This window comes from Cupressus sempervirens, chromosome 1 (assembly GCF_028749045.1).
Source record: "Cupressus sempervirens isolate cs-2001-9-10 chromosome 1, ASM2874904v1, whole genome shotgun sequence".
In the NCBI taxonomy this organism is placed as follows: domain Eukaryota; kingdom Viridiplantae; phylum Streptophyta; class Pinopsida; order Cupressales; family Cupressaceae; genus Cupressus; species Cupressus sempervirens.
Genome location: NC_143118.1, coordinates 819,287,452 through 819,305,574, shown reverse-complemented (window position 1 = coordinate 819,305,574; position 18,123 = coordinate 819,287,452). Strand labels below are relative to the sequence as shown.

At 36.2% G+C, this 18,123-nt stretch overlaps 1 protein-coding gene across 1 annotated transcript in view; it reads left to right on the top strand.

Moving 5' to 3' along the window:
- LOC149580391 (SWIM zinc finger family protein) overlaps positions 1-18,123 on the top strand; it is a 60,766-nt gene that overhangs the window by 17,562 nt on the left and 25,081 nt on the right. The window contains exon 3 of the mRNA XM_089790553.1: positions 15,465-15,675. Coding sequence (XP_089646679.1) covers positions 15,544-15,675 — 132 coding nt within the window. The 5' untranslated portion in view covers positions 15,465-15,543. The remainder of the gene's footprint in view (positions 1-15,464; positions 15,676-18,123) is intronic.

The following is an 18,123-nucleotide window of genomic DNA, read 5'->3' as shown; positions in this document are numbered from 1 at the left end:
ATCCTATGGGCATACAGGACTACCTACAAGGCCACCACTGGGCAAACTCCCTTTCACCTAATGTGCAGACAAGAAGCAGTAATGCCAATCGAATATGTAGTACCTAGTCTAAGAATAACTGTTGAACATAGATGGGGAGAGGAAGAGAGTTAAAGGGAAAGACTTAATACTCTAATAAAATTAGATGAAAGGAGGATGCTAGCTCAATGGGTGACTGAAGTGGCAGAAAGCAGGCAGAAATTCTGGCATGACAAGCACTTAAAGAGGATGAATTTTAAACTAGACCAATTGGTTCTCAAGTATAATGCAAAGAACAAAATAAAGCCCGAAAAATTGGAAATTCTCTGGTTGGGGCCATATAGAATATTGGAGGTAAAAGAGAATGGAGCTATAAAATTATCAACTCTCAATAATAAGCCATTGAAAGATTTGGTTAATGGGATCCAAATTAAAGCCATATCAGGAAAGATGGGAGTACCAATCTACCTATTATATCAACATAGAAGAAGACACCAGAATAAAAGAAGATAGAATATCAAAATAAATAAATAAAGGTAAATTAGGCGATCATGGTCCATTATATAAATCATACAACACCAAAGTGAGGGCATTACTTCTAGAGCTTGAGAGAAAGGGCGAGGCCGTACGAATAACCAACATAGGAGTCTATAGTACAAGGAGTGGCAAAAGGTGTATAGAGTGGGCAGAAGGATACGTATGAGTGGGGAAGGAAGAGATATAGGTGACATATGTGGAGGAACATACCATGTATGGAGTGCAAGCACAAGGGGACACTGTACGGCCTAGGTGGAAGATAGATATCATATTGCGTAAAGAAGTACATAGCATAGAAGCTTGCTTACAGACTGGAGCAAGTTGGGGGCTGTATGACTAATGTAGTTGGGAGCCGTATAGACAGAGGAGTTGGCAACAACTGTACGATCAAGACGTATAGATAGACTTGACACCATTGGAGGTGCACTTGACACTGTACGAGAAGGGTTATTGTCCAGTAGAGCTGTACGAGCCCAGGGTATGACCATCATCAGAAAAGTACGAGCAAGAGGTACTTAGCATGATATAGGAATCATTATAATGACACGCGACATAACCCTGTATTGAGAATACTGTTACAAAACCACCTAGAGAACAAAAACAGTTGGAGCACAAGAATCAATAAAGCCACTAGAGAGACATCTCACCAGCATAAAATGGTAAAAATAAGTGTGGGCAATCCAAGTAAAGGGAAGATAATTGATTCAAAGAAGTAAAAATCAGTTTTATAGGCACAGAGGGAAGTGTAGAAGATGACGGGAAGCAAGAGTAAGGGAAAGGTGGCAGAAAAGGTCAGGGTTGTGAATGTTACCTTTGAAAGTGTAGTAGGAAGCGAATGTCGCACATGGTGGGAGAACACAGAGGATCATCATCCCATGAAGGAGGCATTGCGCAGAGCATAGGTAGACAGAATAATTTTCATGCCGATTTTTTATTTGAAGGAGTTTGTAGCTACATTGCGAACTATGTGGCTGGGTATAATAAGGAAGTTGACACATTGGTAATCCAATATTCCCATCAAACATTGATAGTTTCCTATTTTGTTAATGAATTAAATAAAGTGTTTGGAATTCCTAAAGGGGGACAGGAGCTAGCAAAAACCCCCATGACAATGGAGGAAAAAAAATGGTTGAGGTTAATGTGTAGAAAGGACCTCACAAAACAGGGTTGGGAAAGCATCCTCAAGAATAGTTGGGGCTTAAAGAAAAATTTCATAGCCAATGAAGAATAGCATTGCATTGTTGATTTGGTTAAAAGAAAACTAACAACTGACAGTCGCACATCCAATATTGCTCTATGGATGCTACCCGTGGTTGATGGATTGCTACAAGGGACAAGTGTACAGCTGGGCACAATTCCATCCAGAAAGGTTGCAAGAATTCATGGAGCTGAGGCATAAGGCATTCTGCATGCTACATCATGCCATAGCCTTATTTCTAGAAGCAGTTCGTACTCAGTTGGCCGTCGAGCATAGAGGGGCATTGATTCCAACTAGCAGAGTGGAACCCTACAAGCCGACAATGACATATTGGGTTCACATGGACACCTTTGGAGCAGCATCAGGTGGAGGAGAACCACAGAAAAAAGAAACCAAAATAGGTAGCCGTACAGATACAACAGGTATCATTTGCTGAGAGTTCAAGTCAAGAGGATATTAGAGAGGACAGTTCCGAAGAGGATGGGAGTAGCACAGACACATCTTCAACTCCCAGGAGGCAGAAATCCGTCTAAGTCACTTGATAGGCACACCTCAGGAGGTCACCTCATGAAGTCACCTCGGGAGGTCACTTGAATCTATGTTATATTGTTCTATGCATTGTGCTTGATAACCATTCTACATAATATCTATAATGTGATACAAAGGCATTAAGGTTTAGAGGAAGAAACATGATAAATCTGCTTGAAGAAATACCTACACTAAGTCCAAGCGCGGAGTAATGGCCAGAGCCCTCTTGGCCTTTAGTGACTAGTCAATATGCATGTCCACAGAGGTGGCTTGCTTTTACCTACTTTTCCTATCAATATCTCATATCCCTAAAGACAAGTGCCATCATTGAGAGTGTGTCTGAGGTTGTAAGCGGGTTTCTTGGTTCTTCTATTTAAGTCCTAGAGCGGAGTGAATGCCAGAGCTCTCTTGGCCCTAGGAGCCAGTTATATGGTCATCTCTAGGATGGCCTATGTAGATAACCCTCTTATAACCCTCCTCTTAGCCCCCCGATCCTTCATACTAGATGAATTTCAATCAGTTAGGTATGCTGTATATTCTATCATAGGAATAGACATATCAGAGATAAGCATTATCTATTTTATCTATCCATCTATATATATGTATGTATGCACGTGCACGCGCGCACACACACACACATACACCTCTCAAAGGGCAGATTTGGAAATAATACCAGACTGCTGTTTTGAGCCTATTCTGATTATCAATTACTTCAATGTATTTGCTGATTGAGGACTAGAGGTTCTATTTGAAATTCCTTTCATTTTGAGAATTGCTCTTGTTGATCTGCTTTTTCAAATATTTCAATTTCTTCAATGAAAGATCTACAGCGAATATATAGAGCATTTTTTTTTACATGGGGGTGTCCCAACGACCTAAGCCCAATGATGACCAGTGACCGATGTGAGCTTAGGACGAAACTAGTCCCCCATGGGTGCAGAGCAGCCATGCGCAAGCCACTCTCACCTTTTGAACCCGGAGGCAGAATCAAACCCAAGATCATGGGGGTGACTGACAAATTCAAGCCTATCCATCTACCGTGTGCGCTAGGGGTTGCCCCCTAATAAAGCATTACAAGAGCTTCAAACTGAAGCAAAACTCTTTTAAAAATATAAGTCTAAAATAAAGTGATAAATACAACACCTAAATGACAATAAATAGAAGAATCTTTAAAAAAGATGGCTAAAAAAACCAAACTAAAATTAGCAAAATATTCTAATATCCACCCTTGATGGTCATCTATCAAATACACCAAGTTGCCCCCTTAACTCATCAAACTTTTTTGGACTGAGAGACTTGGTGAGGATATTTGCAGTCTGGTCCTTATGGTAGACATATTGCAACATCATTAATCCATCTACAACAATGAAGGTCAACATGCTTGGTCCTTTCATGGAAGAGTAAATTTTTGGCAAGGTTTAGGACCCCTTGATTATCACAAAACAAGGGAGCAGGTCTTGCTTGTGACATGTGCATGTTAGCAAGCATCCTTTAAAGCCAAACAGCCTCACAAGCTGTTCTAAGAGTTCCCTGAAATTCTTCTTCACTTGAGGAGAGAGCGACTGCCCTTTGCTTCTTGTTGGTCCGTGTGACTGCACCTGTGCCCAAGCTGAGAACATACTTAGAACTAGATTTTCTCCCATCAACATAACATTCCCAATCTGAGTCTATAAAGCCAATGAGCCTAGGATCTTTGCTTCTTCTGTACAAAATGTGAAAGTCAGGAGTGACCTTCACATATCTATGCACATGCTTTGCTGCAAGCTAATGTCCAATTTTTGGGGATGTCATGAAGCAAGAGATGTAGCTCACAACATAGCTGATGTCAACTCTAGTTGTGGTGAGATAGATGAGGCTGTTCCCTAGTTGGCTGAAAGCTGATTCGTATACCACCATTGAATCCAAATTGGTTGATAGGTCAATCTTTTCTCCATGGTTGTAGATGTAGGCTTGCAATCATGCATCCAAAAGATATCCAGTAGACTTTCGGCATACTTTGACTAAGGGCAGGTCTTCATGCAGCTGCTAAGCTTATTTTGGCTAGTAGCCACTGCTCAACATTTTTAACAGCAATTCATGGATCTGGTGGCCCTAGTGTTATTAATTTTTGCTGCATATTTCTTATCAAACAGCCAAAATAGAATATTTAAATAAAGTTTTAATAAAATAATTTGTAGATAAATGATTTGATTAAAAATAGGAGACAACTAAAGAAAGGGAAAATGTCTTGTGGAGCTACATGTCATTTTTCTCGATAAGCAGCGGCTGCTTATTCTAACCCTCCCTTTTTTTCATAGCTTACTTTTAAACTTTAAGAAGTGGCTGCTCCACAAAAGTAGGGATAGATTCCAAATCATCTTTTTTCCAGGATTAAAAAATGGCATGGGAACACTCCAACTAGTAAAATTTAAGCACAAATTGCACTTAAGCAGCCACATAGGGACATTGGGTAAGAAATGAATATGTCTCTATTTGTTTGTCAAACCTCTACTTTTGGGACAGTAATGGAGTCGTCTCAAACCTATTATGTCAAAAGTCTCGCACAAATTCTATTTGACATGCTTGACCAAGTGTGCTGCATTAGCAATAATAATCATAACAACAACATAGATCACAAGAGTAAGAATCTTGCCACTAGCATGCTTGACCCATAGAGTAGGATTAGGACTTTGCTGAAATGATTGATCAATCAAATACTTATCAATCTTGATATTCCATGCACGAGGAGCTTGTTTGAGGCCATAGTGCTTTCACCAGATTGAATGCCAGGTGATCTTTAATGACAACCTTGAAATGTGGAGACTGTTTCATGTAGACTTCTATTTGCAAATCACCATTGAGGATAGTGTAACAACCACTTTTTCCCGGGTCGTAACTAACAACAAACATATCAAAGAAATACAGTTATTACTTCATTTTCATAGGAAGACATTTATATCAGTTATGTTCGTGTGAATGAGATTAATGGTTACAATTAGTTAAACAAAATTTCATAACTAAGAATTAAAAACACCATCAATGAATTTATTGTGGAAATTAAAATGTACATACCATGGAATTTGAAGCCGAAATCAATCTAGGAATGCTTTTGCAAACACCTAGGTTAGTCCACAAATACCACTTAGGAATGACAATTACCATCAAATACCACTATATCAATTAGGACATCAAATACCGTTGTATCAATCAGGGCATCTATTATCATTGAATCATTTAGGGCATCACATAACACTGTATCAATTAGGCATCAATTACCATTGGATCATTTAGGGCTTCAGATACCTCTGTTTCATTTCTTTTTTTTCCTATTGCTAATTGAGGCAATAACATAAGATTAGAAGATATGCTCATAATCATTATTCTTATAAATGAAAGACTAAAATAACTATCCAATAGATATATTTCATAATTCAATTGGAAGGTCAACTGATCTAAATGGTTACCAATTACATTGACGAGAAAGGTTGCTTTCGTCAAAGGGAATAACCAAATTCAACGATATAAATTTATCCATCATATCTTCTACTTGATAAAATATCATAAATGTAAAAATACCTGTTACCAATAAATGTTTGAATGCTCCTCTTATCTTATTTGATGCACGTCCTGACATTTCGTGGAGAGGGGAAACATTGCCAGGAGCTTAACCACCCAACCACAGATCTTAAACTTATTCCCAATACTTTCTTTACCTTGAAAGGTCCTCCCTACCCGGAATAGACATAGAACACCTTGTCAGCCACTGAGCATCTTGGTATCTAATCACACCACTTGACTTGACAATAGGAGAAAACAATAAACATGAGGATGCATGAGCTAAATGATTTCTCTTAAAAATGATAAACATTGTTATGCCACATCTGATTCTGTTTCATGTTATTGCAAATTCCTTTCTCTCACCTCTTCACTTTTTCCATGGCTATACAACTGGTGAATCCTAGGTGCTCGGATCTCAGAGTAGTTGGCTCCGTCCGTTGATTCTCAACTGATTCATGAATATTATATGTTTTCAGCTTATCACAATCTGTGATTTGAAGAATGTTTTCTTTAAGACTTGCAGAAAAATATCATTTTGATTCCGATTTCCAGTGGCATAAATATATCATGATTTCATAACATGGTTACTTGGCTTTTATTTGCCATAGACAACTTCTAATTTAGAGAAGGTCTAACCTATGATGTTAAGCAAGATGATTTGCATCATGATATAATCTATAGCTTATTGCTGTATAATTAGAATACAGTAACAACTGATAAAGAAAACATATTGCAATACTTGGGCTTCGGTTAACCACATAACTTGATATAATATGTAAAGAAAGGAGATGTCTTGCTGGATGCTAAATCAATTTGCGTCACTCTTTACAGGAGAGGTCTTGAAGGCAGTTTTCAGTATGAAGATTGCTCACGTTTTCAGTAGAACATTAGAATAAACTAGGTGGAAAGGAATAATGCAATGGTACTAAATGATAACTACAGAGATATCGGCGCTATGAAAGTCGTGGTCGGAAATATGGAAGAAGACAGGTGATAAACAAAGAAGTCAAGTACTTAAAAAAAAATGAATGTCTTCCACCTCTCTCGACTTCATAAAATAAAGAGATAATTTGTCCCTTTGGCTTCCAAGAAGTTGTAACATAAAAGAAGTGTCTTGGCTCTTGGACACCAAATAAATATGCCAAGTGTTTAATTGGTTTCAAGCAAGAAAATGAATAAAAAGATGGAAGAAGATTGAAGGTTATAAATCGAGAATAATTATAGTTTATATCCATCTACTTGCATGTAGATATATTTATGAGGTGGCATCATATTATTATGAAAATAATACTATGGTGTCACTTTATTCTTATATCTATATGTACATACATATGTATATATTATAATGATGTGGTGGAAAGATCAATCAAAAACCTTTTGAGGTACGTATTATTTTTGATTAAATTAATTTATGTTTTAAAATGTTTATTAATAGCTCATGCATGTCTAATGTGTGTATCCTGTTATGCAGTCACTAGGTGTTCAACTATGGCGATTCACGATTCATACGCATTTGCCTAATGATGGTGATGTTCTTGTGCCCAATTCTTTTCTGACAATGCTTCCACCCCTTTGATGTGCTCCCTATAAGGAAATTCTCCACAGTTAAATCATATTACCATAACAAGTGATTAATCATGAATAATCATAACGGCTAACCGCCTTTTCAATTCCATGAATTCATGATAAATAATCAACTAGTATGTTATTTTCATATGAAATGTAACAACCACTTTCCTCGGGTCTTAACTAACAACTAATATATCAAAGAAATATGGTTATTACTTCATTTTCATAGAAAGACAGTTATATCAGTTACGTTCATTTCAATGAGATTAACGGTTACAATCAATTATACAAAATTTCATAACTATTGAAAACATCGTCAATGAATTTACTATGGAAATTAAAATCTACATACCATGGAATTCGAAACTGAAATCAATCTAGGAATGCTTCTGCAAACACCCAGGTTAGTCCATAAATACCACATAGGATCAAATGACGATTACCATCCAATACCACTATATCAAAATCAAATGACGATTATCATTAAATACCACTTATATCAATTAGGGCATCGATTACCAATGGATCATTTAGGGCATCAGATACCGTTGTATCAATTACCATTGGATCATTTAGGGCATCAGATACCACTGTATCAATTACCATTGTATTACTTAGAGCATTAGATACCACTGTATCACTTAGGGCATCAAATTCTTCTATTTCATTTAGGACATCAGATACCACTGTATCATTTTGGGCATTAGATACCTCTGTTTCATTCCTTTTCTTCCTATTGCTAACTATGGCAATAATATAAGATTAAAAGATATGCTCATAATCATTATTCTTATAAATGAAAGATTGAAATAACAATCCTATAGATATAATCCATATTCAGTTGGAAGATCATCCGATCTAACTGGTTACCAATTACATTGACGAAAAAGATTGCTTACATCAAAGGAGATAATTGAATTCAACGATATAAATTACTCCATCATATCTTCTACTTGTTTAAATATCATAAAAGTAAAAATATCTGTTATCAATAAATGTTTGAATGCTCAACTTATCTTTATCTGATGCACGTCCTGACATCTTGTGGAGAGGGGAAACATTGTCAGGTGCTTAACCACCCAACCATGGACCTTAAACTTGATGGAGCCTTGAAATTTTTATAAATTATAGTTTGCGTTTGCAAAATTTTACCCAATCATTCACTCAATAAAATTGGATACGGAAGTGTGAGCAGTTATATGCAGGATATATAGTGTTGAAGGTGTATTCCTGTGTAGTTATGTCTTCACAATCAGAATTTTGGAATTAGACTTTGGCAGCAATCCTTGAAATAGGTCACACGGATGAAGTAGCATATTCTGCATCTGAAATAGAATGTATAAAGAGTTTTTGACAATCTGGGCATTTCTCGATTGATGAGGATCTGTTTATTAATCAGAATTTTGGAAAATGAATTCAGTTGTAAAAGATACCCATCCAGATTTATCTGCAGCATAAAGCATTATTTGATGATATGTTTAGGATAACAACAGCAATGCAAGATATTGAAACATCAGAAACATGCATAATTTGTACATGGAAATAGTGATGCGTGGATGCACTCAGCCAATAGGCAAATATACAGCAGCACATAGAAGTCAGCATATTGAAGATATGATTTACCCAGTCTAAGGAATATATGCTCTCTTCAGGGATATCTTGTCCTAAGCATTTCAGACCAAATTCTAATTCAAATGCTTGCTGGGTCTGACAGAACATTTGGCACTCTAAATACAGATAACTTGTATTTCATTCAGATGCAGGGGTCATTGAGAATAGAGACAGTGTTTGACAAACTACATGGACGCCTGTGTGGAAGAAAGGGGTAGATAAATTGTGATCATTGGTGGCAAGATGCATTGAGTTAGTAACAATAATATTTGAAGTAATTATTGGAAACTTGTGACTGCCTCAGTGAAACATATACAACAGTGATGGCAAAGTCTCATGCAATACGGAAAAGGGCGGAATCTGGAGTATATTTAGTCAAATAACAAAATTATGGATTACTCATATCAAGTCATATACAATTCGATACAAACTCCAGCAACCAATGAATACAATCAGCGCATGTACATTACATCCAATCTTCGGGGGTATCTAGTCAAGCATTAGAGGAGATCAAAAATGGAATGGTATTTACATCAAATAAGTCTTGCCGCATTGTTGCCTTTGGAAGTCACACAGAAAGGAGTTTATAATGGGAAGAGAATAGGGTTCGAACAGAGATATGTGAGAGGCACGATATGCATCGTTCACATATGATTCGGAGTAAAAGCTTTATGGAAGAAGTGTGTGTAAACATATAGTGTGCAATGTCCTCATACTCAGTCGGTTAAGATCTAGAAGTCATGCCTTTGCAATCTGCCAATTAGTTATCATTGTGCATTGGTCATTTGCGGGCATTAGAGCACTATATTTAAACATATCGATTATTGTCTGTTATTGCTATAAAAGAAATTTGAATCATTTAATATCACTCAATAGTCAAAATCTTATTTCGTTTTGTCTTTGTTGCAGGTTTGGAGGTATATGCGTGAACAAACAGGAGTTATTTGGAAGCTTGCTATGGACACGTAACGGAAATAGAAATATATGTGATGAGAATTTGAAGGATACACCGCTAGTTACATTGTAACAGAATCCAATTATATTAAAGTTATAACATTGATTAGTTATTAGTTTAGAAAGGGTGAGACCCTTTGGAAGATACCCAATGGGTTTTTCATTCTCTATAAATATATGATGAAAAATCAGACAGAGCCACCATTCATTATTTTCAAAAAAAAAACTCTCTGCATTCCTAAAACTTATATAATTTTTAAATTCTTCCTTGAAGAAGATTGAAGTTTGAACCAAGCTATTGGATATTGAATTATTGGGCATACATTTCGATATTGGGGGAGATAAAATTGTGTTGAGTGGAGCATCAGCATCTGAGTGTCTTCAATACGATTTTCTTATAATATAATCAATAAGATTTTTATTTTCTTTAGAGTTAAATTACTATATAGTTTGTCCTTTGTGATCATCTTTATTTTCTATTAATAATCTGTTATTAGGATAAGTGGATCAAATTGTTTGTTGCTATTTAAATCCGACAAATACAAATATTGTGAAATATTATTATTGTTTTCTTTATTTGTATCTATTTTGTCTATAAAAGGGTTAAAACATCATAGACTGGTTTAAATATGCATAAACATAAAATAATTTGATGCATCCTGAGAATTGAATTGTTTATAGATTTAATAGACATAATATTATAGAATTGTATGTGGAAACATATAGTTTTGACTCTATTGCCCTTTTAAATTTCAGCATTGATCATTTAAATTTCAGCACTGATCATTTAAATTTCAGCACTGATCATTAACTCGCTCATATTTCTCAATCTATATGTTGGCAATATTCTAATCTTTTTCTTTTAAGGGTTTGATATCTATTTGTTTTAGTAATTCACTTTTAATCTTATATCAGCATTCACAAGTTTATTAAAGTAATCGTATTTTGAAGATTAATACTCACCATTGGCAATCCAAAGATTTCCTTAAAATCTTGCCATTTAGGGAAATTGTCTTTGCATTGAATCTATTTGCTATAAACGTGTTGGATCCAAGTTTGTTGTCCAGGATCAGGTGTACAGGCTTTGGTACAGAGCCAAAAGTGCAGAGGATCTAAATTGAATTGATTGATCCTGTCAAGTTGGCCACAATTGATTAGATATCCCAACATCGAGTAGGCAAGGCTCGTAGGATTCTAATCTACGGTTTTGGGAACCAACAAAACTTATCGCCACACTTTCTTTAACTAGAAAGACCCTCTCTACCCAGAATAGACATGGAACACCTTGCTAGCCACTGAGCATCCTAGTATCTAATCACACCACTCGACTTGACAATAGGAGAAAACAATAAACATGATCATGCATGAACTATTAAATGATTCCTTTTAAAAATGATAAACATTGTTATGTCACATTTGATTCTGTTTCATGTTATTGCAGATTCCTTTCTCTTACCTCTTCACCCTTTTCCTTGGCTATACAGCCGGGTGAGTCCCAGGTGTTTGAATCTCAGAGCAACTAGTTCTTTCTGTTGATCCTCAATCGATATAAGAATGTTACATATTTTTCAGCAAATCACATTTCTGTGACCTGAAAATATAATCTTAAGACTTGCATAATAAATAACATTTGTTTCTGACTTTCAACGGCATAAATAAAATATGATATCATGTCATGGATACTTGGCTTGTATTCATCATAACCGATGATATTATAAACAAGGATGATTTGCTTCATAATCCAGAATTGTATCTTAGTGCTATAAAAATCAGACTGCAGTAATAACTGATATAAAACATATTGCAATATTTGAGATATGGACAACCACATAACCTGGTAGAAATTTGGAAATAAAATGGAGTCTGCTGGGTGCTAATAATCAGCTTCTCCACGGAATGAATCTTCAGGCGTGATTAATAATCATTTCTTCAGCAAAATCAATGAAAAAGGCATTTGTTGCAAGGTAAATGTAGTAGATATTGAGCGATATATAGCAGGGATATTGTGTAATATATGCAAAAGTATTCAGTTGATATGTCTAGAAAAAATCGGGTGATATGTTGTGTTTTTAATGGTCTCTCTCGACTTCATAAAATAAGAAATATTCGAAGTCTCTTTGGCTTCCAAGAAGCCGTAATTAAAAAAGAAGAGACTTGGCTTGTGATCGCCAATAAAATATGCCAAGTGTGCATTTCGGTTTTTAGCAAGAAATTGAATAAGGAAAAGAATTTGAAAGATTACAAATCAAAAGAATAATCTAAACATATTTATTTACTTGCACGTAAATATATTTTATTAAGATGGCACATTAAATGTTTATCCAAGGTCGTACCTTTTAAATCTGTATATCTAAATACATGTTTCATCTTGGAAGATTTATTTTATCTTTTTGTACATGCATTTAAATGTACGTTTTAAATAGATAAAATCTCATATAAAATTAATATCATGATGTCACCTTTAATTTATATCTGTGTACGTACATAAATATGTATTCTAATGATATGGTGGAAAAGTCAACCAAAAGGCATTAAAGGTATGTACTTTAATTAAATTAGATTCATTGATGTTTTTAATGTTTATCTAATAGCTCATGTGTGTTCATTAATTGTATCATGTTATGTAGTCACTAGGTCCTTAGCCATGGTGATTCATGATTCATACCCATTTGCCCAGTGATGGTGATGCTCTTGTGCTCAATTCTTTTCTGACAATGTTTCCACCCTTTTGATGTGTTCCCTACAAGGAAATTTTTCGCAGTTAAATCATATTACCATAACAAGTTATTAATTATAAATAATCATAACAGCTAACTGCCTTTTCAATTTCATGAATTCATGATAAATAATCAACTAGCATTATAACGACTAATTATCTTACCATTTCACAGGATTATAACAAATTTAATTGTCAACTAACTTCATGTGAACCTCAACGGTTATATGAACATTTTAAATTAGGTCAAAAATTGTGATGTAATAGATAGCACTATTGGCATTTCCCATTATGTCCCCTTACCATACATTAATGTATCCTAGGGACTTATAGGATACATTAATGGATCATGGGGGTCATAAGGGATCAAAAGAGATCCCAAGGGACTGTAGGATACACTAATCTAGCCTAGGACCCCTCAAGGCTCCTTATGATGGACTTTCCACTCAAACTAAGCTGAAAGAGCAAGTAGAAGCCGAATGGTGCTCATTTTGGTTGTGGGAGCAAATGTCTCTTCATAGTTGATGCACTCCTTTTGTAAAAGACCCTTAGTTACTAATTGAGTCTTGTACTTATCAAGAATTCCATCAACCTTATACTTGACTTTATACACCCATTTGCAGCCAATGGGTTTCTTCCTTGGTGGAAGATTTGACAACGCCCAATTTTTGTTTTTCAGGTTACTTTGATGTTCAATTGTCAAAGCCTATTCCCACTGAGGTATACCTTTAGCCTGCAAATATGATTGAGGCTCATAAATACTATGAATGTTTGCCATAAGAGGAAAATTGATTGTGTTACATTGCTTGCTCTTATCCCTAGCTGATCTATCTCAAGAAGTTCATCATCATGAAGATCACTAATGGTCTTGGCCCACCACTTAGGTTGGAGAGTAGAAGAAGCAACATCCACTCCAGGAAGAAAAACATCACTTGGGATCTTTGGATGTGGATCTTGAATGTCTTGAGGAAAGGCGTGTAGCACAATGTCATATGAATACCTCCTATTAGGTGAACCAAATGGAACTCTTCTTCTCATTTCTACAATAGCATTGACAAAGTTTTTGACAACCTAATAGTAAGGGTGGTAAAAAAAAAACATTGATTGCTAGCAGATTCTTCCTAGTTTCAACTTTCTATCTCTACTTTGTTTTGATCTACGTTTGTAGTGAAAGATAGTACTCTTAAAGACTTGATAGTTATCTTATTTTAAACTTTATCCTACTATTATTCTGCTACCACGTGCTTCCTTTGTCACATATTTCTTGAAGAATTCTTATTGTAAAATTTTGATTACCATATATTTTGATAAAATACCACAATTCGATATCCAACTCATAGTTTCAGTTAAAGACCACAAATATCTTACTTTTCAATGCTTGTACAGTCACCTTGTACTTTATCTCTATCATTTATGATTTTTTTAATTTGAAAGGATGCTTTCAATTGCTTTCAAAGGTGTTTGGAATGCATATTCAAGTGACTAAAATTTCATCCTCAAAGGCTGCCCTTCTTTATAATTTTATAGTTTGCTTATTTATCTACAGACTTGTGTACAACTCAACATCTATATGCCTCGTTACCTTTGACCTTCAACAAGGAGTTGCTATTTATTTATTTAACCATATTCAGAGAATCTTCCTTTTCATCTTAATTGTAACTATCTTCTACAGACAGACTTGACATTTACAAATAGTACATCACCACGACTTGGATTAACCCTCCTAGGGGCTTGTGACCATGGATGGCCTTCTACTCCGAGCACTTTTTAGACATCCATGACTGGACTCTTGTTCGTCCCTTTCACTTGAGTTGGCGCTGGTGTCACACCCTTCGCATTTCTCTAGGATCTTTCAAAGACGGTTCCCACCGGCTTCGCTGCCAGACGGAACACCATTTCACCAGGGATGATCGGATCTGCCACCTTTGTACTTTGTTTGAGGCTGAGATTGAGATCCATTTCATCTTCAGATGCCCCATTTATTATGAGATCAGAGGCAGGTTCCATTGCTTATTCAGAGACTGTAGATCCCTTTTCAGCTATTTCGACCAGCGGTGTTTAGTGTTGTACCTCCGTGAGACTTCTCAGCTTCGTGATCTCACTCTTTTGCGCATATTTCCTCAAAGCCAGGCCTTAGATCAGCTCATCAACACCTTCTTCCTGCCCATGTCCTCCTCCAGGGGCATGAAGCAGCCACTTGACACACCCGCCTCTGGGCACAATAGATTTGATAGAGCTCATCATGGTTTCACCAGATAGGGACACCCTTTATCCAGGATTGCTCAGAGACGGGCCCAAACCCAAGATTGCTTTGGGCCTTATCCTTCAGTGCTGGATTTCTTTGTACTGAGAAAGGATGGACAGTCCTTCTCTCATTGGTTGTTGTTCCCTTTTTTTGCTTTGGTTTTTTCTCTTCTTCAGACAACGTGTGGTGCTCCTGCTGGGTTAGTTTTATCCCTTGCTGTATCTTCCAGTCCCTTAGACCCTTGTTGATCTCTTGTCGGACATCAATATCATTATCTTATCTATCTATAATTCTGGCATGTGCACTCTCTTGATTGATGCTCTTTTTAATACCTGCTAGCCAACTTTCTTCAGTTTTTTTGGCTGACATAAATGATGTTTGCCACCAGGCCATTAGCTGATATTGATATGTTTGTTTTTTGGTTGACATTGGTAATCATTACTGTCCTCCATTAGTTAATATTGGTAGGTTGCCTTTGTATTTCCTCATAAACTGTTTTTTGATGTTCGAATATAAATAATAAGTGCTTTTGGTGATCTGTACTTGTGTAGGTACTGCTGAAAATGGAGCATTGAGTATCATTTACACATTTTCTCGGTTAAAACTTTTGTTTGGAAGATTTTGAAAAAGATGCCAAGATTGCATCAGCAGCCAATGGAGCAACATAAACATACTGAAGCTCTTCAACCTCAGGGACCCCCTGTTCTGACGTATCAACGAAGAAAAAGAAAACAATCAGAAGGATCCTCATATTTGTTCACAGTAAAGACAGTTTTTTCGCATTTTACATGTTTAGTTAGATGAAAGTAATTTGTATTACGTTCTCTTGTTTCAATTGCCTCTATCTACAAATTGCCTTTGTATCACTTCTGGATATACTTTGGTTGTGTTAGGTAATTGTTAGGGCACCCTGATAACATATGCTAATTGCAACAATTGATATAAATTTCTTGTTAATCTATTTGGTTTCGTTTTGTTTAATAGTTGCATCCTTCATTCTTCAAGCATCTTTTTTTGTTGTAATATCCATTTTCATAGTTGTTCATTGCTTATTTGGTTTGAAAATAGGCAAAATGAAGATTAACTTTAAGTTCATGATAACAATGTTGTACGTGAGCTAATTTAGTGGCCTTTCAACAGGCTGTTGAAGTAGAAATCCAGATCCTAAGGAGAATTTAATTTAACCCAAAATGGGACACAATAGATTTTTAGACATGTCAAAAAAGAGATGAAAATAGCAATGGGGGATGCAATGAGTAAACTGTTTTACAAAACCTGAAACTCTGGACAAAACAATTCTACATAACCAGATCTTAATGTCCATAATTATGATAATTATTCTGACCAAACCCCCTCACATAAGTGAACTGTAACTTTAAACAGTTGATTAGTTAGGATCTGAGCTCAACCAGGGAAGACCAGAACCATGATGTATATCTATTGCTACCAAGATCTCCTCATGCACATTATTCTCTAAACAAGGACCTTCATTGCTAACTTGCTTTTAGCGTATGGGGTGGTGACAAGCAGAAAGGAGAGGCTATGCACAGTCTCACCCTGCTGCATTTGTCATTAATGCTTCTGAACAGCTGTCCCAATGAGTTGCCCAAAGCAGATTTAAGTCTTCCATGTTAGTGGAGGGTTTAAATGGCCAAATATGAGCTTTGGCCTTGCAAGCATTTTTAATAGCCATCGAGTAGATTTGTTCAAATTGATGTAAAGGAAACTCCTTAAGTATCTGGATTTTAGTTTTCAAGTGATTAGTCACTTGGATTTCTTTAGAGGGATCAGCTTTGGTAGACCTGTTAATGGGTGTTTTATGACCAGCACCAACACAGAATAATGTGCAAATGGACACTCTATCCTCTCTTCAGCAAAGATCCCCCCACTACTAAGATTGGAAGATCATAGGGGTGAATCCAAGGTTCTTTTTGTGAGCACGTGACTTCATGATGAACCTGAGCTCGTTTAGCTTGACGTACATGTTATCCAAGGAGACTTATGTGATTGATTTCAAGAGAACTTAGACAATACGGTTTTTGAGAGTTATGCGAACAATATGGCAATGGAAAGTGCTTCAAGTTTTTTTCCTGATATATGCAGAAAGTAAATGGGAGCAAGGTTCGAGAAGTCCTATTCTAATTCTAAGAACTTGAAGAATAGCAACTGCTACAGGGAAATCTACCACACTTTGCTTCACAAAATCAACTACACAATGGGGGTGCAATCTTTAAATTGTGCAAACAATTATCATATCACAAATGAACACCATCATAGAACAATGCACATTCAATGATCAAAGTTAAGCATCCACACAAAAGATTAGGACCAACTTTACATTGCACACAAAAGTCATCTAATTGCAAAAGGTATGAGCAAATAGTATCAATTTCATTCATCTCAACGTGAAAGCAAATCTAACCTAAGCGAGGAACAAGAAATCATGCAAACTCCAAAGCTCTATAAGTAGTCACCAAACTTCAATGAGTACTCTTATAGTGGTAGCTCATAGCAACAATGTCCCAAAGTTCACTTTGCTACAAATGAGGGGTGAGCCCCTTTATAGTTTTCAAATTGCAATGGGGGCTCCGGATTGAAACAGAATCGAGGGCCTAGATATTGCCACCTCTATCCTAATTAAGGTTAGGTTATAGAGAGAAATTTTTTCATAAAGAAAAAAATCCACATGGACCAATAAGAAGATGGTTGCCCACTTAGTGAGGGAGTGGTCAAAGTGACCATTAATGAAATGAGATCCCTACTATGGTTTCAATGCCCTATCCCTAGAATAGCTCAAATTTGATTCCTTTCTTTAAATGTTGAGCATTTGGAGATTGGATCTTTCTGTTGTCATTTCCTCATAAGTTAACCTCTTATCAAACATTGCTTGAACTACATTGAAGACTCCCTAAATATTTCTAATCTTCTTCCTCAGTTGAGCTGATTCTTCATTTGATTTCTCAAACAATTCCTTCCCTGTGATTACTGCACCATTCCATTGAGCAAAGTCATAGGCAACACCTTGTCTTGTCACTCCACCATCTATCAATCCCTGCCTGGAAATTTCCTTCAAAGCCTCAATGTATGGATGGTCTCGTTCTAGTAAACATGGGTGTCTTCCCATGCTTCATCCACGTGTATCATGGAAGGGAAGCTAAAGTTCTTTCATGCATCTAAGTTAGAGCCTCGACAAACCTACATGCAATATCA